This window comes from Phasianus colchicus, chromosome 2, assembly GCF_987193195.1.
Source record: "Phasianus colchicus chromosome 2, bPhaCol1.hap1.1, whole genome shotgun sequence".
NCBI lineage: Eukaryota > Metazoa > Chordata > Aves > Galliformes > Phasianidae > Phasianus > Phasianus colchicus.
The window spans coordinates 87,018,733-87,041,818 of NC_143437.1; the positions used below are offsets into that span (position 1 = coordinate 87,018,733).

General features: G+C 36.0%; 1 protein-coding gene across 1 annotated transcript in view; it reads left to right on the forward strand.

Moving 5' to 3' along the window:
* The window catches only part of COL21A1 (collagen type XXI alpha 1 chain), a 103,387-nt gene that overhangs the window by 48,952 nt on the left and 31,349 nt on the right, over positions 1-23,086 (forward strand). Inside the window, exons 11-17 of the mRNA XM_031610899.2 lie at positions 6,658-6,711; positions 9,025-9,078; positions 11,502-11,555; positions 12,460-12,513; positions 13,203-13,256; positions 13,343-13,396; positions 16,107-16,160. Coding sequence (XP_031466759.1) covers positions 6,658-6,711; positions 9,025-9,078; positions 11,502-11,555; positions 12,460-12,513; positions 13,203-13,256; positions 13,343-13,396; positions 16,107-16,160 — 378 coding nt within the window. The remainder of the gene's footprint in view (positions 1-6,657; positions 6,712-9,024; positions 9,079-11,501; positions 11,556-12,459; positions 12,514-13,202; positions 13,257-13,342; positions 13,397-16,106; positions 16,161-23,086) is intronic.

The window sequence follows — 23,086 nt, forward strand, 5'->3', positions numbered from 1 at the left end:
AGTGATTTTCCTTGTTTGAGATAAATTTGCTCGTATGAATAATTTTAGCTATATCCCCTAGGAGAACTCTGGAAAGCAAGCTCTTAATTCAGACAGCACAATAGGCTTATAGGTAGTTGTGTAGTCAGTGTTGTTTAATCGAATGGTTTTTGCATGGAAAGTTTTTCCTGGAAAGTCAATCTTTTTTTGTTCCCAAACACATTTTTATGTTCTCCTCTAAAGTTATTCCAGTTTGCATATCTGGTATTCATTTTCTTGGAACAGTATAACTGGTCAACAAAATGTTTCTTCCTGTGAGAAAGATTTTAGGCATGCGTTTATATGTAAGTGATTTTAAAGCTAAGCATCAGGAAAATTTAGTTTATTTTTCACGGACTGCCTAGATGGTTGTAGCACTTACACTTAGTTTCAGTCTGAAAAAATTCTAAACAATTCCCATAAATATCTTCAGCATTACCAGAAAATAATTGTTCACTTAGTATTACCTAGTAATATATTTTGCTGTAATACCTGGGGAATATGAATTTAAACAGGACTCAATTTCAATCATTCTTGAATTAAAAAAAAAAAATACTTTGGGCTATAAGCTCTTTTTGGTATTATTTTCTTTCCTTTCATCTATGTCTCTGTTTATTTTTCTTACGCCGATACATTTAGAAAAGATCAGTCAAAGTAACTAGATAATAACACGAAAGTGAGAAGCATAATACGTAATAAAAATACCTTTATTTTCAATTAAAAATGTTATTCTCAACCTGAAATCATTTAATTGCCTTGCCAGGAGAAATTCCACTGGTAAATAAGTAGAAGGGTAAAAATAGTATTTGAATCTCAACTGGAACTCATTTTGATGGGAATTATTCATCAGAAAGCTGGAGTAGTTGCTTGGCCTGAGAAACCCAAAGCCATTTTTTATTCCAAAGGATACTATATACATGCTGGGGAAGAACTCAAACAGCAATCACTTGTGGTTAATAGAGGTGATAGATTATCAGTCTGCTGAAAGAAGTGGGGAAAAACTATATGCTTATTTGTCACTTTTCAACTTTGAAACTTATGGCTGACAAATCCTGTCTACTTTCTTGTATTCCATCTAGTTTCATTAATGAAAATTTGGAACCTTTTACCTTATCTTTACTGTGCCCATAAGCAATAAGCAGTTTAAAATTAATCTACTGAGACTGGCTTTACTGATGTGTGCAGATGCAGAGTTCATAAGCTATCAAAATTCTGGCATATTAAGTTATTTCTGGTCATTCAAATATTTCTTTTTAAAAATGTGTAGAACATTGTTACAGCTGTACTACCTAGAGTTGGTGATAAACTGAGGACTGAATCTTTTATGAAGAACTTAGTATAATAGCCAGTTATTTTAACAGTACTCTTGGAAGCAAAATGGATAATAGTTTCATGTATACTTAGGATTACCTGTGCTGTTGGATGGTTTGTCTAGGGATTTAAGTTGATATAAACTGCAGCTACTTTCTGCAGGAAACTTTTGTAAGCATGGTTGATAATTCCACTAGAAAATGCTGCTTTGTTTTCCAGAAAAGATATTTCTTAGTAATGCCGAGACCTTGTTATTGTTAGTGGAACTATGTTTTCTCCATTTTGACTACCACAGTCATGTAATGGCTTCACTGAGACCTCCTACTTGAATTCATGGTGATACCTTCTGCTGACTTGTGTTACATGCAGCAGTCTGCATCAGCATCAAGCAGTTATGTTAGTGCAGATACAAGTCCATCTGACTGTTTGCAGCAGTGGGTGAGGGCAGACAGTAGCAATGAACAGCTAAGTAATGAATAGGAAGTTATACATTCAGGGTACATCATCTCATTTCCCAGCTGTCTAATGCTTGGGTTTTAAGCCAGGTATTATGATATTGTATCTAATAGCCTCGATGAAACTTTTCTTTTCCATAGTTCTTCAGCACAAGCAGATATTTATCACACAACATCATGCTCAGTTAAAATATACTGCTGGAGCCTCAGAGCTATGAAAACCTTGGCAGATGGTGGAGTAGCCAATGGAAGGAAGTGTAATCAAATGGAGAAAGAACTAAACAGTTCAAAGCAAAGCAAAATGAAAAAGGCTATAAATAAAGCAGGGAACAAGGCAATTAGAACTCTGTTCTGTACTTTTTCCGTAATAATGTTTATGTGATGACTGACCTTTAATCAGGAGTCACTTAAAAATTTATGTTGGAAGGTAAAAGCTGCATTTAGTTATCTTTGGGATTTTATGCTGAATCTACCTTTCGTTTTCGCATTTTGATATGTGTAGGCAGAGGAGCTTCACTGCAGTCAGTAGAAGCAAATAGACACAAGTATTTTAAAGGGCCCAGTTGTATAGTAAAGGCAGGAGAGAAGAGATGGCACTTGTTTTGATCTCCAAGTTGGCAGTGGAGCTATAATGCTGCAGAAGCTCCTAGAGAAAGGTGTGAGGCATGGTCTCCAAACACAGGACCAACTTGTATTCAGCATGGCTGGAGGGGCAGGAAATGAGAAGCAGTTGAGTACAGCAGATGAGTATGGACAGAGAGGAGTGCTAGAGTAGATTGTTTAAGGATGGGGAAAAAAAAGCTTATTGAGAAAATTAGGAAGGGCCTAAGGAAAAAAAGTTAAGATGATATAATAAACAACTTCTCAAAGAAAGCCTAAAACGCTTCATTCGAATTCATCAAATACTTTCTAACATTTCTGTTGCTTACAGGATTTTAGTTACTATAGAGATGTTGCTGATGAGATATGCGGTCATACTATGAAGTACAAATTTGAATATAGGCCATGGATGCCTGTTTGAATGGTTATAAAAAACTTATTTCTTTTGACGTGAATTGAAATACATAATGTATTTCATGAATAGGTTTTAAAAGCTTTTCTTTTAACACTTTAGATGCCTGTTTTAAATGTACTAAAGACTTTCTACAGAGACTTCCACATGGAGTCTGCAGACCTCTCTGTCAGGATGTTTTCCCAACACCAAGTCACAATTTTCTTTCAAAGTTGAATTCCATTATGATTAGTTACACCACTCTAAATAGTTCTGTTTACTTAGTGTTTACAGTCCTTAAATATCTTCAGACCATTACTTGATCCTCGGTTGTTTCCTAGCCAAACAGAGCTTGTTTACTTTTCCCTTGACTTTTCAGAGTAGACCTGTTGTAATTGCTTTATCATTTATGCTGTTCAGTGACTTCTGAAAGTTTTCAATAAGGAAGTGTACAGTGCAATTATCAGATTTTATTTTGATTTATATTGTATTTTATTTTTTATTTTTTTATTTTTTCTGATGTGGTACACCCATGAATGCTGTCTGAACTTCTTCCCTTTAGGCATGCAAGTGCATTGGAGATTTACCTCTGACATTTACTCTGCTATTGTACCTACAGTGTCTTTTGAGTTGATAATTGTCATACACCTCTCTTGCTTGATCTTTTTCCCATTACAGATAAACTAATTTGAATTTCCCTACAAAGTTCTTATTTCACTGATGATGTTGGCGTTGCTAATTTGCTGTGTCCTTTATATGAATTCTTTGACCTAAGAAATCTGTTCTGCTTTTCCCTTTAGAACGATTTGTAAGTTATTGTCTTGCTATCTAAATTCCCAAACTAGTGATATTGTTACTATCCAGCCATCTGGTACCTAAGCATCATGGTATCTTGCTGATTATAATTTCACCTTTACAGGTTTTCAGTGATTTATGAGCACTGCTACCATCCACAACAAATTGAGAGGGAGATTTTGTATACTCAGTTGCACTGATGAAAAATAATAAATGAGAATATAAACAGAGTGCTGTTGGAGTAGTGCTGTTTGACAACACTGATGAAACATTATAGGTGGTATTCAGTTTTGGGCACCTACATTTAGTGTTTTTAGTGTGTGCAGAGCTATAACTATTATACCCCAGGAGGTATGATATTCTCATGCCATAGAGCATAGGGCTGTCTTGCCTGCAGCTGCTGTTTCAAAATGGTGAATGTCTTCCAAATACACTGTGTGTTTGTCTTTTAGCACTCTGCAGGTGTCTAGGGGATATGAAAAGGCAGTAACTGCTTATGTTTAGGCTGTTACTCTTCAAAACTGAGTATCAAGTTCAGGGTTAGCTATGATACTTTTCATACCATTTATGTGTCTTCTGTGGAATTGATGAGAGAAACCAAGAAAAAATTAATTCTATTCAGTGGCAAATTCTGTATTTTCACCCTACCAAGAAAGTGAATATTCAGTCCTGACCTAGCTTGAACTAGTCAAATGAAAAGTGTACTTTCAGTTTTCTTCATTACATAAAATATGAGCTATGACACAGCTGCTCTCAGAGTCTATGTATGTATGTCACACTTCTATTGAGGGCTCTGTGAAGTTGAGGAAGGAGGACTTTTTCTGGCTTTAATGAAAAAAATAAGTCTCAGTGTGTAGGTTGTAGACTGATAATCCATAATGTATTTGCCATTTAGAATATGTGTTTTTAAATTGGAGTTTTGTGAGCAATAAGCACCTATGCAGTTAGGTTAATGTAAGCGAATAGAAGTAGATTATGCAAATTGTCAGTGATAAAATAATACACTGCTACTTTTTGATATGTGGAAAAAGAAGTATTTTGAAAGCTGGTTGTCATAACTTATGGAATCTTGCCCAAAGAATTGCTAGGTTAATAGAGAATCACGTTGATTCTCTATTTTCTATCTTATCTGTTACAGCTTTCCACTGAACAAATACAGTGAACATGTGCTTCATTTCTTCTGAACAGTATTACAAGGTCGAGCACTGAGTTAAATGCACAGTTCTTGTAAGCTGAAAACTCTTGCCATCCTCCATTCATCTCTCAAATTTTGAAATTCAGTTCAGCCAGGAAATTATCTTATGCTATTTCTCCTTCTACTGAGAAGAAGAAAGGGAAATTGCATTTCAGAGATCTAAAATATGAAATAAAGTTTTATTTATATAGGACTACATCCTACAGGAAGTCACACAAACTTTTTGCTTTCTTTGGAGTAGGAATAAAAGGACAAACTTTTAAAGGCATTTCGGCTTGGTGAGTTGTTTCAGCTACCCAGGAGCCTTATAAGCAATCTTGAAATGCTACACTATTTACAGCTAAAGCTGATTTTGCTAGAACTGCCTTGAGCATTAAAAGAGAATTGCTTGATAAAGAATCCATGTAGGACAGAGACCTAGAATTCTGTTTACTTCTATATTAAACATTACCAGCTGGCTCTTTGGGCATCTGCTCAAACATCTTTTGTGAAGAGGGCACAGAAAGTACTCTCTTGTATCTAACCAGTAAATAATTTTAGCTCTGTTTATTACTCCCAGGCAGCTCTAACTTATTTGAAGTTTGACATAAAAGTTGCCTTCCTTGTATTAAAAAGGTTCTATTAGCTCCTGTATGCTAGTGTGGAAATTCCTATTAAATTTTGTACTGTTTTTTAGACTGAAACTCATGGAGAAATGGGATTATTCATTCTTTCAGATCAAACCAAGATCGGATTCTGGACAGCTGAAATTGAGTAGTTCATTTATTTGGGGTTTATCAAATGAAATAATGTTTCCACTTAGAGATGAAAGTTACTACCTGTTGAAAGGCTTCAGCCAAATAAACTGAATTTTACAGCACAATTTCCCTTGTTGTTTTATATCTTTTCTCAAAAAACCTTTCTTCTAGCTCATTTTCTTCATTGGAATGACATGATTTTAATGGAATTAAGTAGAATTCCCTGTTATTCAGTAGCTTGTCTCTGTTTCAGGGTTCTTCTAAAGCACTGTTTAATTTTGCATAGATAACTTGCTATTTTTGTAGTATTTACTGAATCCAGTCTACTAAGAAGTCTCAGGCACAGATTTGGGAATCTGTCTAGGTTGTCTTGTTCTTCAAATGCTGTTTTCTAGTAAAGCATTCCTCAAATTCTCTTTTCATCTCATGAAATATTTAGTATTTCTTTTCTTTGTTCCAATCATTCAAATTTCTTTTCTTTTTCCTACATGTATAGCCTGTTATGCTTCTAAGTTCATAGCTAAGTGGTTACTATTGAGAATGGAATTTTTATTATTATTGGAATTTTTATTATTATTTGGAGGTTGAACTAGATGATCTTTAAAGTTCCCTTCCAACCCAAACCATTCTATGACTCTGATTATTTAGAGATATTATAAAACGAGCTGCATAATGTATTAGAACATGCCTTGTTCATTAAAGCTTTTTTTCTGTAACTAGAAATAAGCCTTTAAAACTCCTGGCATCCCTCAACTACTTTTGTGGAAGGAAAAAAAAAAAGGCGAAAAATGATGTCTACATATGTAGGTCAATTTGTTCTTTTTTTTTTTTTCCTCAACAGAATGGTGAGTAAAACAATATGTTTGTTACATTCTCAAGTACAAATTCTAAAATAACTGATTTTCCTTATTGTCTGAAAAGATTCGCTGAGCTAAAGTTTGGAGGCCGCAAACTTTAGATGCAGAACTGAAAATTTACGATAGCTGAAATTTACATCTTGAAAGTAAGATTCTAATAGCAATTACTGAAATTTTTGTGACCTAACATGGGATAACAGTTCTTTCGTGGGACTTTTTTTTTTCCCCTAAATAGGTGTTTGAAAATTCGTGAATATATCTTATGAAAAATCACAAGTCTTGGTTCCTTTTTTTTTAGGGTTATCAAGGATCAGCAGGAAGTCCAGGCATCCCAGGAACTCCAGGGGTTCAAGTAAGATTCTGTTTCATTTTCCACTCTACTCAGCACTGGCATGGTATCACATTTAGCTCTGCGTGCGGGTTTGGATGCCACAGTATGAGGACATAAAAATATTAGAGAGTGCCCCATGGAGGGCTGGAGGGCAAGATATATGAGGAGTGGCTGAGGTCCCTTGGTGTGTTCAGCCCAGAGCAGAGGAGCTGAGGGGAGGCCTGATGGCAACTGCAGCTCCTCACAGGGAGCGGAGGGCAGCGCTGAGCTCTGCTCTGTGTGACAGCGACAGGGCCCAAGGGAACGGCGTGGAGCTGTGTCAGGGGAGGGCAGCTGAGGGTTAGGGACAGGGTCTGCACCAGACTGCTGTGGGCATGGAACAGGCTGCCCAGACTTTGGGCACAGCTCTGAGCTGCTGGAGTTCAAGGAGCGCTTGGACAGCACTCTCAGACATTGGGTTTGAACTTGGGGTGGACCTGCGTGGAGCCAGGAGCTGGAATGAAGAATTCTTGTGGGTCCCTTGCCGCTAGGGGTATGCTGTGATTCTTTAATTCCTGGACTTTGGAAATCTGACGTAAATTATCATCTGCTTGACAGCAGAAAAGCTTTGCAGAGGCTTTAGGATATTCTGGATTGATATGCAGAATCCAATTATGTGACATTCAACACAGCTAAGTGTTGAGTCCTAGGCTAGGATCATAATAACCTTAAGCAGTGATACAGGCTTATGGAAGATGGTCTGGAAATTTGCCTGGAAGGAAAAGATGTGGGCAGTGTGGGGGTTGACAGCTGGCTGAACATGAGCCAGCAGTGTGCCCAGGTGGCCAAGAAGGCCAATGGTATCATGTCCTGTATCAACACAGCACTGGTAAGACCGCACCTCAAATACTGAGTTCAGTTTTGAGCCCATCACTGTAAGGAGTATCTTATTTGCTCAAATATGTGCAGAGAAGAGAAATGAAGCTAGTAAGGGGATTAGAAAAGGAGTAGTGAGGAGGAGTTGAAGGAATTGAGGTTGGAGAACAGGAGGCTGAGGTGAGACCTCATTGCTCTCTACTGCTACCTGAAAGCAAGTTTCCATGAGGAGGGCATTAATCTCTTTTCTCAGCTGATATGTGACAGGACAAGAAAGCAGTCACAAGTGGCACTAAGGGAGGTTTATCTTGGATATGAAGAATAATTTTTTTTATGGAGAGGGTGGTCATACATTGAAAGGGGTTACCCAGGAAAGTAGTGGAGTCACCATTCCTGGAGGTATTTAAGAGATGTGGCATTAAAGGATATGGTTTATTGGGTAGGTCAGGTATTTGGATGGCCTTAGTCATCTTGAAGTTCTTTTCCTTCATATGAGTCATAGAATCTAGTTGTTTCTATGGTTCTGTGATTCCAAATGCTACCTACTCTCTCCCAGTATTCACTATTTCTCATTGAGAGCTGAGGTGCGAAGAATAAAAAAGGCTCCAGGGATCACATGAATTCAGGGATAATCCTTGGATGAATTGCATTGCAACTCACATAGTCTTGTGGTTTGTAGGTAGGCTGTCAATTAGATCACAGATGTAATCATTGCTAGTCAAGGTCTGTAGGAGAAGACCTAACCTTGGGCTTGGATATCTTCATTCTGATCTAGAAGCCAAACAGTACTTCCTTTTGTTTTAATTTGCACTGATAACAGTGATCTTGAGTCATGTCATGACAATTGATTTGTTCTAGATTGCCCTGCTTGAGATGGGAGGTTGGACCATGTGACCTCTGGAGGTCCCTTCTAACCTCAACTATTCTGTAATTAGCCACTAATCACGTGTAAACAAAGATTTCAGATTAAGTCCAAAGTGATTGTAAAGAATTCTTTCTCTTCTTCATAATATTTAATTTAGGAACTTTTATTGGGACAGTTATTGCAAACCAATGCTGTATTTTACATGTAACATGGTCCGGTCTTGCTGAATAGTTAAGAACTTAATTTGTGTGGAATTAAATATATGAGAGCATGCCAGGACCAAGAGCCACACCACAATGCAGCATATGTGAAGATTGTCTGATGGATATTTGAAAGGAAGGGGACATCTGTGTGACAATCCTTTTTGCCTGTGGTGCTCCTCAGTTATACTTTTGATTTTCCCAAGTCATGGATTATGATTGTGCCGAATTCTCATGTTAGATACGTTTCATGATTATATTTGCTTTAGTGTCTGCTTGCCAAAATGCTGTGATCAGGTAACTCCCTGCATATCTGGGTCTCATTGTTTAGCACTGTGTCTTAATATTACTGTTACTTTTATATTAATATTACATTAATATTAATGTTACTTTTTTTTTTTTCCCCTCTCTTAGGGACCACGTGGCTTACCGGGTATCAAGGGAGAACCAGGAAAGGATGGAACAAAGGTAAAAGCAATCAAACAAACAAAAAAACACAATTAAAAGAATTCTTTTTCTTACATCATTTCGGTTGTACAATGAATAATATCAATATTTTCACAAGAATTCTCTGTGAAATTCTGAATCCCAGTAGCCTTTTTTTAGTAAAGTTTGTATAGATATTAGCGCTGCCAGTAATGCCTTTATTGCTCTGAATAATTTACATTTAGAAAACATATGTACATTTAAGTGACTGGTAGTTTGATATAGATATGTCAAAGTGGTTTTTTTCTATCTCTTTTCACCTTTTTTTCTCTGCAAGTGATCATCCAGATGAGCTAGGTAAGGATGTTTGGGTAACACTTTTTATCAGAAAACATGGGCTAATTAAAACCAAATATTTTTTTGGAAAAATTCTAGCTGAGGTCTAGTAGGTACCTTGTTGATGTTGATAGATGTGCAAGCTTACATCTAAGTCCTTTCTGATAATCAGTATAAACTTCAGTCTGGATCTCTTGTATGCACAAGAATTAAACCAATCTTGGCTGTTGGCAAGTCTGTTTGATACATGAATATTTGTGTCCACCCTTCTGTCATACATTTGCCTTGTAAGAAATTGGTTTAAAAAAGTTATGTTTGTTGAGATACAAGCTTATTTTCTTTCTTGTGTATTAAAACTTCAATGCCTCTGTTTTTTGGGGGGTTTTTTGTTGTTGTTGTTTTTTTTTTTTTTTAATGAAAGTTCATTTTCAAAACAGATTTTACCATAAAATTTCCTTCTTCTAAAGTTCCCTGTTTCCATTACTGTTTGGTAGAACTCTCTAATGTATTATGTGAAAAGAAAAATGTGCTTATCTGCTCTGTTGCTTTAGTGGTCTTATGTTAATCTAATTGATCAATCAGTATCAGGCCATGTGCTGAAAGTAAGATACTGATGATGAAAAATGCTATTCTCCTGGCAGTGTAAGGTTGTGACAGATAGAATATTTCCTAATGCTCAGTCCAGCCCTGTTTAAATTATGCCAAGAAACAGGGCTTCCACCACTGTTTTAGAGAACTTCTTCCACAATAAAGTAGGTCTTGCCATTAGCAGTTTTTTCCTGATGATCAAGCCCAAATGTTCATTTCTTAATTTCATCCTCTTACTTATGAAGTTTCTACAGCAACTAATTTAAAACTGTTTCCATTGCCAAGTCTTTCAGTTTACCCAATAATTGACTCACCACTTCTGAGCAGAAATTAGGGTTCCATTCCTTTACAGCAGCAAGCAATGGGTGCATAAAGGGTTTATTTTATGAGCTTTGCTTGTTTTCCATTTCTGTTGCCCACTTTCCATACTTATTTGTTGAGAGATACTTTGATTATATTAACCCACAAGCTTTCATTTCCACAGTCGTGTTCCTGTCTTCTGGCATGTGTGACAGACCACTAGAAATCTCCTTAGGCATGGATTATTTTGATAAATACCACTGAGACATGTTATCATTTGTATTTTGTCTTAGAATTAAAGAAATATATAAAATAAATTCCTGGGCATAATTTATTATTCCTCTCTCATGGCTGAAATATATTATACAAATTGAAATATATCACTCTTTCTTATGTTAGAAATTAACAGAAAGATCCCCAAAACTATCTGGTGATTTGTTCTATTCGGAATGAAGTAGGGCCAGTCCACTGAGACTTTTTATTGCTTCAAGTCAGCAGGTGACTAGTTATAATTTAACCTCTTGTTGTAATACCTCAAGGAAACTTTCAGTCAGATAAATATCCTCAGTACCAACAGCAAAAGTTCTGAAATTCCTGACATTTGTCAGCTTCGAGGACAATAGAAAGAACCATTGTTCTGGCTTTTGTTTTCAATTACCAACTGATTTTGCCAAAGTAGATTGTTTCTTTAATTGAAATCAGAACTCATTTGTCAAAGTGCCAAATTTTTATCAATTTAATTCGCTTTTATTTTATTTTTTTAAAGAAAATACTTAATACCTTATTATTGATTATATTACTGATCCAGAATAAGCTTGTAGGAAATTTTATGAAGTCAGTAGGTGTTTGATCTTATCAGTAAGAGGGTGGGACAGAACCATCCCAGATTCAGGAACTTTCCTTACTCTTGGGAATTAGGAGTGGGTGGTAGAGTTCTCACAGTTTCTACAGGGGTTTTCGAAGCTTTTTTCAAAACTTTTTAAAAATTGCTGTTTTGGAACCTCAGTAAGCCTTATTGGGAGGTTACAGTAAAATGTTTAAAACGTTTCAGTGGTTACTTTTTATTTTCTGTATTAATTCGTGTTTAGATATTAATGAACACACATCAGTCAGCATACCAATATTCTGTTGTTGATATGGTAATATGTAATATCTTTACACTGTTGACCAGTTAGATTATGGGTACTATTAAATATTAATTATTTTTCATATAAGAATTTCAAATATGTTTGCTCTTTTAGGGTGACCGTGGACTGCCTGGTTTTCCTGGATTACATGGGATGCCAGCACCAAAGGTTGAAAATAAAAACTTGTTACAATATTCTTATGTCTCAGCCTACTCTATATAGCTTTTTAAAAAAATAAGTGCTTATGTGCAGTACTGATGCAGTTGATGAAATACATTAAATAAACAGATCTGATGTTGAAGGGTAGGTAATACATGCTGTAGGCCTTGATTGAAGGCCAGTTTTCACTCCCTGATTATCAAGCATTATCAAACAATGAAAACTACCTGTGGGGTTTTCTTTTCCGTTTTTGTTCTGTTCTGTGGAATTTTATGTGAATTACTTTGAACTTCAGTTTTAAAGTACTTAGAATCTTCTACATCCAAGTAATGTATCAGGAACTGAAAAATAATCATAGAATTTTCTTGAAGTCATTCAATTTAAGTGACAGTATTTTGACAGATAGCTCTGGTGTAAACAGAGTAAGTTTTTCATATGTATGTTTTCCATAACATCATCAAACATATCTTCTATGTTAGTATGCAACTGGATTGACTTCTTAGTTTTTCCAAATCTGTTTTTTCAGCGTTTCAGATAAGGTTTTCATTAAAGTACGGCACTTCACAGAGAGCTGAATTTTCACTAAAGTACCACCCTGTAGAAAGTAACCAGAAAGTCAAAGTGCCTTATGCTTAGTTTCCATTGAAATGAAAAGCAATAAACCTGTGAGTTGAGGAGTGCCTCACCAGTGGTCAGTCTTGGCTTCTTTCCTAGGAAAGCTTGAAAAATTCAAGATTTGCTTTTACTTTCTTGATAATTTTCTTTCTTTATTTTTTCTTTTCTATCAGGTGGAACACTTTGCCTGCTTCCTTTTATATCATCTGCTCTCTGTATTACTTTGTGTGTATATATATACTCGTGTATATATCTACTTCTATTTCTAAAGTCAACTTATTCACAACATTTTGTCTAGGGAGAAAGGGGCCCTAAAGGAGACCAAGGACTGCCAGGGATATATGGAAAAAAGGCAAGTAAAATTATAAAATAATGTTATTGATACGTGTGGTGGGGTTGTTTGTCACATTTTTCCCTATTTCTGTGCAGCATTTTTACTCTGTCTTAAAGATGCCTCCCAGCAGCACTGCCATTTTGGCTGCTGGGCCCAGCTGTGCACTGCAGTGGGGCCACTGGAGCTGGATGTGTGTTGCATGGGGCAGCCTGCTGCCAGCATCTGGGCACCTGCACCCAATACAATATCATTTATACTTTATGAGAGCTATAGTCACAGAGGATTTAATTCTGCACTTCTAGTTCAGTCATCATTCCACTGAGGATATGCTTTTGTTTAATAACAATGCTATTTGGATATCATGAGAACTCCTTTCGTCCTTCTGACAATGTATTTATGTAATTCATTCTAATATAACACAAAATGCATGTAAATATGCTTTTACAAATGTGTCTATGCCTTTAATAGGGTGTATATTGAATAATATTGAAATAATAATATTGAAAAACAGTCTGGACTTTTTAAAGCATATTTACACTTCTGAAATGGATCATAATTATTAATCAATTCCTGCCTATGTTAAGAAAGGAACAGATCTTTCACAATTTTTCAGAATAAGAAATAACATCAGAAAATGCTGTTTAAATAGACTGAATTTGAAGCATAAGCATTTAGTATTATTTATTTTTGTTTGTTGCTTTTCTTAGGGATCAAAGGGAGAGAAAGGTGATACAGGGTTTCCAGGAATGCCTGGGCGATCCGTAAGTTCTACCCAGGCAACGTGATGTGCCTTTAACACTTTTTGTGTGTTAATTTACCTTCTGATGACTGTTAACTGTTGCCACAGGGAGACCCTGGCAGAAGTGGGAAAGATGGATTGCCAGGAAGTCCTGGTTTCAAGGTATTTACAAATACATACTCATATATTGACAAAGTCTTAAATAGCATTCCTGTTTGTCTAAAGATATTTAGTTTATTCTGTGGAGAAAAACTAGAAATTAAAACAGTATCTGAAAATGTCAAAGTTTATATAGTGACTGGGCATACTTCATTGATTTCAGTCAGTTTGTAAACAGGGGCAGTAGCTTTTATTAAGAGTACATTAGTAATCATCAGAGATTTGTTCATTTTTGGGACTTTTTAATCCTCTGCGAAGCATGGAGGTGGTACAACTGTCCTGCTTAGTTTGTATCATCCAGAACTGTCTTCATTATGAAAAAATTTTCACTTTTATTTGCATAAGGAAGTGGCTCTACATACTTATATTTTATTCAGCTGCTGGCTTAACTACTAAGACCACACATAAATTTGCAGTGTTACTTGCTGCTTTTGGGTACTCCAGGTGACCTGTGAGTGCCATTTTAGAAGGACACAGGTCTTCTCTAGGTGATATCTGCCAGTCTGATGTGGAAGCTCTGGCTTCCCTGCAGCACTTCAGATACCACCAGGGAGCTGAATCAAGCCCCTCATAACTGTCGTGGCATCTTAGATCTTAGAAAAGCATATGTACTTGTCTTAATTTGTAGCTGAAAAAGCAAGTCAGTACAAATTTTTTACTTGTATACAACAATACAGCACTGTTTGTCTAAAAATTGCCCAGCATATCTAAAATAATAGCCTTTTAAAAGTACCAATTTAACTCCAATGTTATGTAAACTCCTACCTTCATTTCATTTTGATCTTCCACCCCATTTATACTTGCCTACGAATTTTCATTATTAACGTATATCTACAACACCATACTTTGACACTTGCAACTGTCTCAGGCAAAGACAATTGTACAGATGTTCTTAAAACAGATAGTTAGATTTATGCCTGTGGACATAGCTATCTGTGTTCCCATTAAAGCCAGAGAAGGCTCATTCAGTTGTGGCAGTGGAATCTGGAGACCAGGTCAGCTCAAAGAAGTGAGACTTGTAGACACCAGCTTAATGGCCTACTGTACGGGAACTGAATCACAGCCTGAACCTCTGATTGATCACCTGAGGTGAGCAATGAGTCAGCCACGGGAGCACAGGTGAAGGCAATTCACCTGTGCTGCTGGAAGGGGTGGAGCCTGGTTCCACCTCTCCTAGATCCATTTAAGAGCTGACTACCAGCGAGGAAGGATCTCTTGTGGAGATCTGCTCTGCTGGAGTTTCATAAGCGAGCCCAGGATATGGATAAGCATTTTATCTATTCTCTTTTTGCGTAATAACTGCTTAGCCAAACTTTCTGGTATATTTTGTAATTATAACATCTGAACATTAATTGATTATACACCTACATAAAGCATCTCATGTAAATTTGAGATGTGTTAAAGTGTTCAAAACATCATAAGGTATTGAGTATTTCAAGAATGACCAAATGTGGGCAATGAAATTGAGCTCTTGGTGACTGATAGCTGAATCAAGACTGAATCTTGACAACTCTATATCCGTTGGCTGAAATATAAGCTTACGTGTCTTTCTTTCAAATGACTTCTCCAGTATTTTCCCTACAGATATCTCTGCTAATTTGGTGGAGAAGTCCCTTTTCTGGTTTTTCAGGAAACAGAACAAATGATTAGATATTAGATGAATTTAATGATGTGAGCAGATAATAGTAACAGTTGTTGAGCAAAAAAATTGTAACTGCCACACATTTCAGTATCTTTTAGAGTGAAGTGTTATACTGATAAATAAGAAATTTGGAGGGCATATTGATCTGGTCTTATGCTTCTAAACAAAATACAGATGACTCAATATATTACTGTGAAAATGTGTACATTTAAATTAGAAGACTTCTTCTTGTCTATTTTCTTCATGGAATTACCATAGTGCAAAAACACGACTCATTAGTTTTTTTTCACTTTAAAATGTAATACTTATGCTGTATTCATTCAAACATTTTGTTAATTTGAATTCCGCATCTGCTTCCTTTAAAACATTGCTTAATTCTCAATCCATAATCAAACTGGGAGCAGTAACAGGCTGTTTCTGAAGGAAAGCTGGAGTTTTCCTGTTTTCTTACAATGTTCGTTCTGGGAAAGAAAATGGAAGAAAAAGTATGCCTTGAAACCCAGGTGCTACCCAGTGTGACTTCAACATCAGTTTTTGTAATTTACATCAGTTATCATATTGTTTTATGTATTTCATTGGTCTACATTTTTCATGTACTTTTGCAATTATTTTTCAAATTTTCAGAGTATAGGGATCGTACATATTTTGAGTAAGAGCATGAAGATCTGATTGTGTCTGCTACCACTGTTCCAAAGTGCTTTGGAACAGTTTTCAGACAATCGGTTGTTCTAACAATTAGACAAAAACAATTCATTAGAGCTATATGACCCTGAACGAATAGTTGCTTCTGATTCAATTCTTCTCAAATTTCAAAAGGCGATTCTCTCACTTCTTTTTGTAAACTGTTTTACAACTGTCTGCTGGGCACAGAATGAGGGAATTCTGGACTGAGAACTTCTCACTGTTTTTGTAACTGTTTTGAGTTGTCTGTTTGATGGAGCCTTGATCATGTGTTTTTGTTTTATGTTTTACTTTTAAAAAGAATAGTAATTTACCAATTGAAATAATAATTATTGTGTAACATAAGGTCTTTTCTGAATATGGTATTTATCAGTCTTTATCATTTTAAAGGGAGAAGTTGGACAGCCTGGATCTCCAGGACTAGAGGGACATCGGGGAGAGCCTGTAAGTAGTTACGTTGCTGACATTATTCTTGGGTACTTTTTTTTTTCTTTTTTTTTCTGTTAATGGATATTGCATTTTGTGTTTCACCCGTTTTGATTTGTATTGGTTGCTATGTCCTTTTTTGTAAAAGTACATTTTCTATTGTTCATCTTTTAATTTGGATTTAATAAAAGAAATAAACTTTTAAAGTCAAAGATACCTTAAAAGATTCTTAACTGTGTTGCTGTTATGCACCAATTTTTATAGATAATATAAAATTGTGTCATTATTGACTTATTTCCTTCTGATAGGATGTTTTGGCAAGTTATTGGTGGTTACTTGAAAAAGACTGGCTGTTTTTAACTCTCATTTTTGAAACATGGAATTTGTTATTTTATACACATGTTAATTAAGTTTACTTTTCCACTTTTTGCTTTTCTCTTTGTTCATTGACTTCCTTGTATCTTATTATTCTGGCTATGTTGTCTAAATCTCTGGTCTACTAGCTTAACTGGGAGCATGTTGCTGCATTGTTGTTCTGCTTGTTTTCTAATACACTGTTCCTCCGCTGGTGTTTGGGTAACTTTTTTCCTGCTGTTTTTATGTGGTAAACTATGTCCTCCTGATTTCCTTCTTTTGCTCTTCAAGGCCACCAGTCTTTGCTCAAAAAGCAGAGGATCTAAGGTATCTGAAGACAGCTGAAGGCTTTCAGTGCTGATAGTTAGCCAGCTGTCTTCAAGCCATGAGTAATCATTCTGTAGGCCAAGAGCTCAGCTTGTGAATCATTGCCTTTCAGATGTATGCTAAGATAAGAAGATGAAGTTTTAAAAGATTGTGAATTTATGTAGTATTGAATAGTTAAGTCAGATTAATACTCCAGTTTTAGTTAGTGGAGGTTCTTTTGAAGAGCAGGAAGTCTACATGCTGATCAGGAAATTGTCTCAAGGTAGCCAGTAAGACATTTAAGACACCTAGTTATGTCTGATTCTCTACCTGTGATGCTGGTGTAGTGCCAAATTGTATGGGCACGTGTGGTGTCTCCATCTATTTAGATCTTGGAAGTAGAGCAAGAGATGTCTCCATGCAACCACTATATGGCAAAAGTGTGTGGTTGGACTGTGGGAAATGAAAACTATTCCAGTCAGCCCCAGTGACTGGTATAAGTGGGCTCCTTTATTCGAGTAGGAAGTAGTGGGTCTTCATCGAATGGAAAGTGAACTGGAATGTGGGGCTGTGGGGAATACCTTGAGCAATTCATTACTTCTGTTGTTCCTGTTTTTCCTCCAGCACGTATTTGATACAAAATGTGTAAGCTCCTCTTTGCTCTTCTGTCACCATGATTTCTCCATTTGAGAGTAGCGTTCTCTAGCAGAATACTCTAGTAGTTATGGCAGTGATATGGGAGAAAGCTCTGTTATGAACTCCCTGAGATAGTGAAATAGGCAGCCTAAACTCAAAGCAGACCTTGTATGTTTCTGTTGAAACTGTGACTATCTGTTGGCCAACCAGATGCAGCTGTGGCCCTGGAGCAGCTCAGTAGGTTGCATGGATACCTCATCCACACAAACAATTCTTATTTCTTATATTCAGCCACATTAGTGTTAAACATGGCCTAATTTGTTGTTAGTCTTTTTAAAAATAGCAATCTTTTGATTCCTTCTACTTTAACAAATAAAAAGAGCGTGGTTGCAAAGTGAACGCATCTTGAAACAATGTCTAAACAGCAACTGCCTAGGACAGATAGCACAGCTGCACTGAGCTCCTACTGCCTCCAGCAACTGAGAGGTGTGGTTACTTTCTGGACAATATGCCATACTGTCTCATATATTATTACTCTTATTAATCCTCGCATATATGAGCAGGAAAGAATTACAAAAATAATGCCAAGTGAAATGGTTGTTTTCCCTTGGTAGTACGAGGGGAACTGAAGTTAGCAAGGTTATTCTCCTGATCCTATGTGCTCTGTATAAGAAACACATTTGATATTATAGAATTCTCTCCAAAGCATTTGGTAAAACTAGTAATCAAGCTCAGCTTACCAATGATGAGCAGGCCATGCTCCAAGTGCAGTCATGCTGTCACTTGTGTGGCACTTTAATGGCTAGTCACGCATCTTACTGATGTCAGGCTGTTTTGGGAAATACAGTTTTTTGAGGGGCAACCTGCCTAAAGGGTAGAATAAATCATTTCATATTTGAACTTTATTTCAGCCTAGTTCTCCTTTCTAAAGTAGATAGAGCTTTGTCAGAGTTTGGTTTCAGAGAAAGCAAAGTGAGATTTGAGTTTACAGTTCTGCAGATGGGAATTCTGAAGTGAATGCTTGTGGATGAAACTGGCAGGACATTTATAGCACTCTTCTAGGCCTGGCATATGCTCTTTTGCCACAAATAATGTGTCTGACCAATTGCAGCTGCTGATGTTTACTCTCCAGAAATCGTATTTTTTCAGAAATACAGCTGTAAATACTTAAAATGATAGAATTTAATATTAGACCTCAGATGTGGTCTTTTATGACAGTGACAGCTGTACAATGTGGCTTTCAGATTCTGACCAGACTCCTGCTGTTACACCTACTGCTAGTTTGTCTGTCTCCTATTACTGCGCCAGTACTGTCAGTACTAGATCAGTGCATTCTCTAAAAGTAGCTCTCTAAAATTCACAAAATGTCTGATCTGTGCTAGTGTACCAGAATTCTTTTTGAAGCATGCTCAAAGTAAACCAGTGAAATTACAGACTACGGAAGTTGCTGAATTTTCCTTCATAAAACAGAAATCTTTATAATATGACACAATAAAATAATGTAAATAGGTAGCCTGTGTATTTGGTCAGAAACCTATGTTTAATGTAATTCTGCTGCATCTATAGACAAGCTGAGAATAATAGAAATAGGATGCAAGGAGAGGAAGTTCCTGACTTGCTTATATGGTACTATGGAGACTAAATATGTTCTTGGTGCTTCTTCTGTGTACCACATAGTATTGCCACCTGTCCCTTACTATATAATTTTTCAGCATTTTCTTCTTACCAACCAGTTGTCTTTACTGTAGCCCTTATGGTGCAACACCTCCTGGAGGCAAGATGCTTTGTCATGTGGTTTTCATTATGTTGTGTTATCGCTTACCATTCTTGGCATAGGAAACTATGGAAAAAGCAAACACAGTCCTATTAGTAATTACTTTAAATGTACGTTGATAACATTCCTGTCCATGTTCTCCAGACAAATAGCTGGTCATAAAAACAGGAAATATGTATTTATTACAAAGTAGTTGCTGGTTCTGATGAAACTACTTCTGTGCATTTTTTTATATTGCTGTCTGTCAAAGTTGATAGGTAAAATGTGCAAATTTTAATACATGCAAGTCCATTATTCTATATAAGATGGAACAAGAGAGAATTTTAATATGATAGACAGTTTGAGCGGGAAAATAGTTACCTGTGTGATAGAATGGGAGTGCAAATAATGGAAAACTCAGTAATTGCTTCATACTATTAATGGAACAAAGCTTGAAATTCAGTCTAAATCATTGCAAAAGATAGAAGAGCGTAGGAACTATGCTAATTTCCTTAAGAAAAATGTACCATTCACTTTGCCTTTAATAAAACAGCTTAAATTTTCTACTTTTAGTTATCATATTTATCAACAATATTGACAGATGTTTCTAATAACAACCACAATCAAGGATGCAGAATCACATGTTAATGGCTTGTCAGTCCTATCTTTCCAGTTCAGAAATGATGACCATTGACTGAGAAAGTAAAATATCTGCACCATACATATACATGCACTTATTTTTTTTGCAGTGATTGTGATGATATACTTTGCTTAATACATTTTATTATGTTTTTTGTTTTCTACCCATTTTAGTTAATCAAGAAGTTGCCATTTATTTAAGTAATATTTTCTGTCATCTGCATTGAGAGAGTGATTTATGAAATACTCTTATCCTGCATTTAAAAGCAAACCCCAAATCTCTGCAGGATAAGTATGCCATAGTGGCTGGGACAAGTATTTTTTTAATCTAAAAGTGTTTCTTAGTTTTCTGACTGCACGTATTCTGATTACTGTTATACTTCTATTTTCATTCTCTCAGTAGAAGATTGCAGCATAAAAATCCTGTTAGCTTTTGAGCACTCCAGGGATCATATGCTGTGTAGGTTTAGTAGTTATAAAAATGTTTCATGGAGTACTAAATAATCATTTAAATTTTACATTGTCTTGAAGTAGGCTTTGTTACGAAAGTAATTTAGAAGCTGTTATTCCCTGTCAGTCATTAAGACAAATGTAATGAGCATATATAGGAGACTCAGCAGTGGTGGTGTAAGTTCGTCAAAATTCTTAACCTCAAAGCTAATATTTATACTTTTCCACTGGACTCAGATACCTGAGTAGTGCCATCTGAGCACTGGTGGCTTACTTTCCAGAGGTACCAGCATTCCAGTCATAAGGGAAATAAGGACTAGTGTTTTCTCTGCACATCATGTCCTCTGAGTCTCAAAAAATGTGGAAAAATTTTCATTCTTGAAAAATATGCCTTGGACCTTTACTTATGAAGTGAAAGGGCTGTTCAAGTGGGTGAGGTTTTTCTTTGACATAAACAGCTGATGCAGTAAGACTTTAGTAAGTGAAGTGCCATGCATTATTTCTTCACAAGTAGCTTTTGTTGGTCAAATTAATTTTTTAATGATTGTTTATTAAATTCTTCTAAGCTAAATTTTTAGAAGCAGGATTACTTTTCTGATGATGGTCTTTTCCTTCCCTTCTTCCTTCCACTGCAAAAAAAAAAAAAAAAAGTGAAAAATAGTGCATCAGTAATTTTTCCTTGAGAGGCTTCGTGGAATAGTGAGAGTAGTCAGGGCAGAGTCTTGCTGAGGACTTTCTGATTGCTGGAGCTACTATTACAGATGCTAATCTTCTTCCCACTTGAGAAGGAGGGAGATGACAGCTTTGACAACACAATAATTTCAGTAATCTTTCTTTAATTATATAGTGCTTGCTGTGAGCTCAACTACGTGATTTAGATTTTTTTTGTGATGATTTTCCTCAAAACACTCAAAAAACCCCAATGTTTTTTGAGTGCAGGTTTTCCTGACAATTTTAACTTCTAACTAAATTCACTTAAAGGTGCTTACATTTTTTATGAAACATTATTGCTTATCTTCATCATTCGGTCTGACAAGTTATGTTAATTAAATGCATTCTGTCTTCCTTTTTCAGCAAATTTAATTGCTGTTAAGAAGATGAATGTGTGAATGGTGCTGTAAAGAAACAGGTGATTAAAATACTTCTGGGACTTCTGGCAGGTTAACGTCCATGGCTCTATTATTCCTAGGTGACAGAAATGTTAGACATGGCAACTAGCTGCTGATCCAAATCGTACTGAAGTCATTGGAGGGATTCTCACTGAATTCAATCGGGACAGCAGCCACAATAAGTACTGTAATAAACTTGGATCCACTTGGTCCAAATGAAGCTTGGAAAATAATGCCTGCATTTCTAAGTTATAAAATCAAACAGTCCTCTTCCATCTAATTCTCCCTTTCTATCTTGTTGTTTGAGGTTTCTAGTTTTTACATTTTGGCTTCACGCACCATGCAATTAGATGAATTATATTCATTTCCTGCAATTATATGGCATCTTTTTATTTTTGTTATGTCTGCAAAGACTTAGGAAAGTGTTATTTTTTGGAATTCTGCAGTTAGCATCAGTTCAAATCAGATAACTTATTCTGGAAAATCAGTCTGGGAGAAGCCCAGTGGTGTAGAAATACTTCTGACCAAGATGATGTACCAGTTTAAAATCTCCCTACTGATGTGTTGAACTGTATTACAAAAAATAGAATCTTGCCGTTTGTTAAGATCTCTCAACTTTTGTTACCTTCCTATATTCTGAAAAAAATGTGTTAAAAAAGCATGATTCTGTAATAACTGTCCTGCAGCAAGCAATTTAATTGCACTTTTTAAAGAACTGCAGTATCTTCTAAGCACAAAACTATTCGTAGTACTTACTTATTTGCATTCAATGAGTGATTCCAATAAACTAGTCCTGTTTATACACAGAACCACAAACTTGTGCATCTGAAGAGTCTAATTTTATTGTGTGCTAAAATAGTTGTGTGTATTGGTAATTTTTGGGTAGAGACTTTGAGTTTGAGATTATACTTATTATCTGTGCTAAAAAGTGAACTTTAATTTCCAAATGAAGCGTACTGACTGGCTTACACTTATATTGTAGAGTTAAGTCTGTAGAGTAACAGGTGTGACTCCCATTGTGCCTTTTTCTGCTGAGGCAGTGATCATATTCACCTCATACTGCATCCTCAGCTGTTGCGTTGTCAACTTGCATAATGCAGAGTCTAGAGAGATGCTACAAAACCAGAAGAGAATTAGCTTGGTATGGATGCATACGGAACACATTACATATCTCCTCTTGTGGCAAAATTATTTAAAAATCAGTATGTTTTCCCACTTAAATGTTTAGGGGACTGGTGTCCTTTACACCACTGACTGCAATATACACAGACAAACCTTTTCTTTTTCTGAAACAAGATTTTCTTGTGTTAAACTATGCCTACTGGAGGACACATTGTATCGCTGTTTAGATATTACATCATTTCTTATTTCCTGTTTTTAATATGTTATGACCAGCAATTCCTTTCAGACATAACTTTTAAATAGTGTATATTTCTACTTAGGCATTTTTTCTGTAAAGATGGCATGTCAGAAATCAATTAGTATTTGGGGCTGATGAAACACGTGGAATATATGATGCTGTTCTTAGGTCAAGCTACAAAACAAATTATCTGTAGGATTTTGACACCTTTTACCCATATTGGACTGATATGGTATAAATCATATGAACAGCAAAAAAAAAAAGCTTTGTGGATCCAAAAAGACAGGGCATGAAGCAATGTTAGTACGGAAATTTATAGTACAGAGTAGTACAGAAA